Consider the following 6,743-nt stretch of genomic DNA (forward strand, 5'->3'; position numbering starts at 1 on the left):
TCTTAACAGTGTTAGTAGATACTAGCAGAGTAGGAACTGGGACATGTACGTACAGAAATATTTCAGCAGCAGCATTCTTGTGGCCGTGTAACGAATTACTAGACACAAAACAATAGGGTTGCCAGAACAGTTATGAGTAATGAGTAAGTAAATCCTGGCTTCTATCTTAATTTACCAATTCAACACCAGACAAAAGGGTAAATTGGTATCAGATGAAATTCCAAGGAACTGAGTTACATTAAGAATTAAACAAGATTTGGAGAACCCTTGTGGCTTCACCAGGAAGAGATGTCAGCATTTGCCAGAAAGACACCATCTGCTGCTATTAAGAAATCAGTTTTAAAATGTCATGATCTTTCAAGACAACTTTGGTTTTAAGTCACTGAAAGTTAACTGGCTAACACAGAGCTAGCATTCAAATTTTCCCTTGTGTAATTGCTTAGAACAATAAAAAGCCAAAAAAACAAGAGACAAATATAAATTATTGGAGAATACTATGAAAAGCAGCAACATACTACATGAACACCACTTCAACATCTCTGCTGGAATCAGGGGCTACAGGAGATCAACTCCCCTTTTTGCTTTTTCAGCTTCAGTTTTTTGAGTCAAGGCTAAGAAACTTCTGCAAGGGAATATAAAGGAAGTCTTAGTATTTTTAATTTCAGAGTTAAAATAAATAACAATGTTATGTCTGACAATCTTTACAGCTCTCATTCAGTTTTATAAAAAAATATAGTATTTTATAGAACCATAAATACAATACAGATGCCAAAACATACGCCTACAGTTCTGCTTCAGTAATATCCTCATCAGGGCAACAATAGTATTCCACAAAACAGATCTGTCCATCTTCATTCCTAATCATATATTGCAGTGAAAGAAATCCTCGAGCATCTGTTCGAATGGACACTTTACAAGATAAAGCCAGTGCTTTTGAAGATGGTTTAAGCAAAGAAATCTTGTACCTGCAGGGGAAAAAAAAAGTCATCTGAAAAAATGTCCCATGCAGAGAGAAGCTGAAATGTTACTCCCAATTAAAGCCATAGAATAACTAAAAAACAATTAGCAACATCTTAATTTAATCTTTTCCCAGTAACAACATCAGACAGACATTGTTCTCGCTTTAGCTTTTGATCGTATACAGACTTGTACCAAATCAGAGGTATTTTTCCCCCTGATACTAGCAAAATAAATGTCACAGTAATGCAAAACCAGGGGTTTTTAACTCTTCAGCAAGAACCCACAATCTGCTACAGAGAGCACCGATCACAGATTTCCTGACCTGTTTGTCTGCGTCTGGGTACAGTGGAATGCTTCCATCAAATCAGAGTCCCTTGGGTAGTCCAGATGCGCACTTCCTGAGTTTCCAAAAGTGGATAACCTGAAATACAAAGGGCACCATCTCAAAATACCTCATCACAGCTCTCTAAAAACTCGTCAGAATCGGTCATTGTGCGTATCTCAATGGCTGTTCCACAAAACACTTCCCAGCGGAGGCCAGGCATGAATATCAGAGTTGAAAGTATAGTTTCCAGTACCTGAAGTAGGGTTTATCTGGTGACATGGTAATCTGCAGAACTTCACTCGTCATATCCAGTTCAGCAAATGCTTCTCGTAGCCCCTCTGACTGCAGGATAATTTTATTAACAACCTTTGTACTGCAGAAATCAAAGTCTAATAACTCATTGGGCTCTTGAGTGTTAATTTTGCACACTGTCACTACTCCTCCTTCTTCCAAGAACAGCATCAAGGGATAACCATAACCACGATAACACATCCTAAGGGCTGTTGATGTTCCTGAAAAAGAGAATGAAATATACATTCTTCAGAGAGCTAGGTAGCACATCTGATCACATAGAAAATTCAAATTTTACCAGCATATGGGGCACAGATCAATTTGATTCAGCATGTTTGGTCCAGCCTCCAATACACCAATGTAGCTTGCTTACTGCAGACTCCTAGACACCCTGTAAAGTGCTAATGGTTATGCAGCAAAATGAAATGATCTGTGCATAGACACCAGTTCAAATCGAAATCAGGCTAACACCAGTGGATTTGGAAAATCCTCCACAGTCCTGAGGCTCTCCCTGGCTCACATCATCTTTCTTTACTTGTGCAACCCAAACTGTTAACACAATTCAGCTTGCATTACAGTCACATCCCCCTTCTGCCAGATAATCATAATCTGAATGTTTCAATTCCCAAAATCAGAGTGCTGCTTTGTATGGTTAATTTAGATCTTCAGGTCACAGTCACAACAGAAACAGCAAAGGGACATGGAGTTCAGCACACAGCTGCAAGGGTAGAACTGCCCAGAAAAACTGCCATGCTGTCACTCCACTTGAACACACAGTGCATCCCATAGCATCCAGGCAGTCATGCTAACTTACAGTTATTTTCACTTGTGAAAATATTTTTTGAACAACCATCAAAGGAAAAAAACCACAGAATTTATAGGAAATAGAATTCATAGAATCATAGAATGGTCTGGCTTGGAAGCGACCTTAAAGATCATTTAGTTCCAACTCCCTGCCCTGGGCAGGGACACCTCCCACCAGACCAGGTTGCTCACAGCCCCGTCCAGCCTGGCCTTGGACACTTCCAGGGAGGGGCTTCCACAGCTTCTCTGGGCAGCCTGTGCCGGTGCCTCACCACCCTCACAGTGAAGAACTTCTTCCTGATGTCTAATCTAAACCTACCTTGTTCGAGTTTGAAACTGTTACCTCTCACCCTATCACTCCCTGATAAGCAGTCCCTCCTCAGCTTTCCTTTGGGTCCTGGAAAGCCATTGTAATGGTCTCCTCAGAGCCTTCCCTTCTCCAGGCTGCACAACTTCAACTCTCTTAGCCTGTGGCCTCATCTTTGTGGCCTACTTTGGACCTTCTCCAACAGGTCCATGTCCTTTTGGACAATTCACTAAGAACTGGGGTTTTTTTCTTAAAACAAACAGGTTCATATAACTTAATATCTAATTGTGGAGGCAAATACCGACAACCTCTGTCACTGAAAAAGACTACAAACAGGATCAAAACCACAGTCTGTTTGATTTCTGTAATTCACACATTTGACAAGCAAGACCTGAAGTGCTCTTAGAGTACTTGAAGTGCTACTCAATCCAGCCACAGATTTCTTGTAAGACCTTAAGTACGTATCATTCCTCAGTACCTTATCCGCGAGCTAGCGATAACGCTCACAGAGCAGATGCAGGTATAGCCTCAGGAAAGGAAGAGAAGGTGCACAAAACAGCTATTGCATTGGCAGCAGGAGCACAGTGAACTGGTGATGCTACCTGGAACCCCTGAAGACTTCAAGCTGAGTAAATCTGCACCAGAACATTTCCTAACTTAACTTATGAGTACCCTTGTTAATGTTTTTGACACAGCTAGATGTTCCAGGGTTGCACAAGTCACAGAAACATTGGAAAAGAAATAACATTTATTTTTTATTTGATAAAAAATGTTTTCTTAGCAAGACAAATTCCAAGCTATGTCCATACGGTCTCTCAGTGTGCTGATTTCCACTACAGTTCACAGCAATTAGTCAGTCCGAGTGCCTTGTAAGCCCAGTGCAGATCGCCTGTGGCCTTAAGATGTTCTGTCAGCCTTCATGATTTTTCAGCTCCAAGTGACAGCTCTGACAGGAGGCTGCCCCAGTTTGTAGTCTTTTAGACTGATGATGAGGTATGTCCAGCCTACCCTACTGGCCACTTAAAAGCCCATGACAGTATGAAGCACCATCCCTGGTAGAGCGAACCTTGTCCCCCTCTGCATCCATACTGACTAAACTGAATGGGCTGCAGAGTAACTATTCTGTCAGCTGTGTACACCTTCTCCCCTTAAGTGAAGGACATTTGGGAACAAATTATGATTCGTATGATGTGGATGGTCTGGACCCTAGACTGAAAATAGATGGATGGGAAAGGCAGTCACCGCATGCGTCAGTCATCTGGTACAGCACTGGCCTCAGAGTCAATACTCCAGCCTAAACATCAGAAAACTTGCTAAACAAGCCTGAACAAATTATTTGACATGGTTTTTATCAAGATTACAGAAACTATTTGAGATCTTCAGCCCCAAACCAGAGCCAGAGTACAAGCTGCAGCTGTTCACTGGACCTCATGCCAAAAAAAGGTTCTCTCCCAAAACAAGTGGCTCTTTTGTCCTTTAAACAGATTCAGGGCAAAATATCTTCACATGAAGACTCCTCTGTCCCTCAGTTACCCCAATAGTATCACACAGGCACATACGTTTATTCCATCTTCCAAAGTAATCAGCCTCTTTTAGCCCCTCCTGCTGCAGTGGTCCCTGACACACTGGCTAGGCTCACATCTATGAGCTCCCTTCTTCTCTCCATCGACTGTTATCACAGCAGACACATGTATTAGCTTAAGTAAATAGGATGGATCCTGCTTAACAGTGATAGCTGCCATGCTCAGGTGAGGAAGTCAGAAGTTTCTTTCAAGACTGGAAATCTCCCTATAGCTATGTATAGGCTTCATCATGTGATTATACATGATATATGTACACTGTCAAGGTAAATATGCATCATACCTGGTGAAGAACTGGTACCGAAAATGGTCAAGCAGTCAAGAAGAACAGACAAATTAATCTGGAACGTCACCGATTCCTCCTGAACAGCAAAGTCCTGAAAAATTTCTGCCTGTAAGACAAAGAAAAGAGATGAGGAGTGGAGTTTCTGTAATTGTTTTAGAGTTTACACTTATTTCCTTAAATTCAGCACTTCAGCACAATACAAAGAGATTTCTACATATAAGACAGTATCAATTAAAGAAAACAAAGTACCAAGGCATAAGTATGAAACCTTAAAGCCCAAAGCTCCCTGCTTCTGGAGCTGGAAACATTCAGGGAGCTAGAATCATAGACTCATGGAACAGCTTGTGTTGGATGAGACCTTTAAAGGTCCATGGATGTCCAGGCCTTGTTGAACTTCATGAACTCTCACGTGGACCCACTTCTCCAGCCTGTCCAGGTGCCCCTGGAGGATATCCTGCCCCTCTGGAATGTTGATCACACCACTCAGCTTGCTGACATCTGGAATCTTGTTGAGAGTGCACTCAATCTCACTGTTTATATGACTGATGAACCTATCAAACAGCACTGGTCCCTGAACAGACTCCAAAGGATCGCCTCCATCACCCGCCTCCATCTGGACTTCAAGCCACTGACCACTTCCGTCTGGATATGACCATCCAACCAATTCCTCATCCACTGAACAGTTCAGCCATCAAATCCATCTCTCTGCAATTTAGAGAGAAGGGTGTTGTGGGGGGCCCTGTCAAAGGCCTTGCCAAAGTCCAGGCAGAGGATATCCCAAGCTCTTCCCTTGTCCACTGAAGTAGTCACACTCAATCATATATGGCCACTTGGCTGGTCAGGCAGGACCTGCCCTTTGTGAAGCCATGCTGGCTGTCTTGAATCACCTCCCTGTTCTCCATGTGCCTTAGCTGAGCCCCTAGAAGGATCTGTATCACAATCTTCCCAGGCACAGAGGTGAGACTGACAGGTTGGTAGTTCTCCGTTTCTAACCTCAGTAAAAATGGGTGTTACGCTTCCCTTTTTCCAGTCACCAGGCACTTCACCTGACTGCTGCAATTTTTCAAATATCATGGAGAGTGGCTTGGCAACTACATCAGCCAATTCCTTCAGGACTCTGAGATGCAGGCCCCATCCCTGGAGGAATTCAAAGTCTGGTTGGACAGGGCTGTGAGCAACTTGATCTAGTTAAAGATTACAGAATCATAGAATTGTCAGAGTTGGAAGGGAACTTAAAGATCATCTAGTTCCAACCCCCTGCCATGGGCAGGGACATCCCCCACTAGATCAGGTTGCCCAGAGCCCCATCCAGCCTGGCCTTAAAAACTTCCAGGAATGGGGCTTCCACCACCTCTCTAAGCAACCTGTTCCCGTGTCTCACCACCCTCACAGTGAAGAACTTCTTCCTAATGTCCAATCTCAACCAATTCATCTCTAGCTTTAATCCATTCCCTCCAGTCCTATCGCTACTCGACATCCTAAAAAGTCCCTCAACAGCTTTCTTGTAAGCACTCCTGAGATACTGGAAGGCCACAATAAGGTCTCCTTGGAGCCTTCTTTTCTGCAGACTGAACAGCCCCAACTCTCTCAGCCTGTCTTCACATGAGAGGTGCTCCAGCCCTTTAATTATCCTCGTGGCCCTTCTCTGGACACGCTCCAGCATGTCCAGATCTCTCTTGTGCTGTGGGCTCCAGAACTGGATGCAGAACTCCAGGTGGGGTCTCACAAGAGTGGAGTAGAGGGGGAGGATCACCTTCCTCGACCTGCTGGCCATGTACCTCACACCTCTTGATGCAGCTCTCTGCAGCGGGGTTGGACTAGATGACCTTTAAATGTCCCTTCCAGCCCAACACGTTCTGTGATTCCTTGACGGTTTATGAACTTGCTCGTGCACCTAAGAGCACTGTGGTCAGGGGAAGCAGTGGGGCTTAGGGGGTGTCAACACATCACACAAGGGTGCAAGCTCATCACACAGGCAGGCACGCACGAACAAGCCAAGCACCGAGCTCGGCGTTGCAACAGCGTGGACATCTACCTCGCATCTACGACCACGGCCCATCGCAGCGCTCCCGCGTGTCAGCTCCCGCCGCGATGTCGTCATTTCCGCTAAGTTTCCCCTTTTACGCGGCTAAACTCTCCCTACACCCCGTAACTGGGGCCTTTCTAAGGTCTCTGCAGCGGTACCAGCCC

The 6,743-nt window shown here is 44.3% G+C and overlaps 1 protein-coding gene across 1 annotated transcript; it reads right to left on the minus strand.

Annotated features, from left to right (window-relative positions):
* Positions 1–702: 702 nt before the first annotated feature.
* On the minus strand, positions 703–5,166 carry RAD1 (RAD1 checkpoint DNA exonuclease). The gene is made up of 5 exons (XM_009878877.1): positions 4,963–5,166; positions 4,551–4,695; positions 1,539–1,797; positions 1,283–1,381; positions 703–965 (listed from the first exon to the last, which is right to left on the minus strand). Exons 1-5 carry the CDS (start codon positions 5,164–5,166, stop codon positions 782–784), a joined length of 891 nt encoding a protein of 296 aa, XP_009877179.1. The 3' UTR covers positions 703–781.
* Positions 5,167–6,743: the final 1,577 nt, after the last annotated feature.

This window comes from Apaloderma vittatum, unplaced genomic scaffold (assembly GCF_000703405.1).
Source record: "Apaloderma vittatum isolate BGI_N311 unplaced genomic scaffold, ASM70340v1 scaffold8371, whole genome shotgun sequence".
NCBI classification, from domain to species: domain Eukaryota; kingdom Metazoa; phylum Chordata; class Aves; order Trogoniformes; family Trogonidae; genus Apaloderma; species Apaloderma vittatum.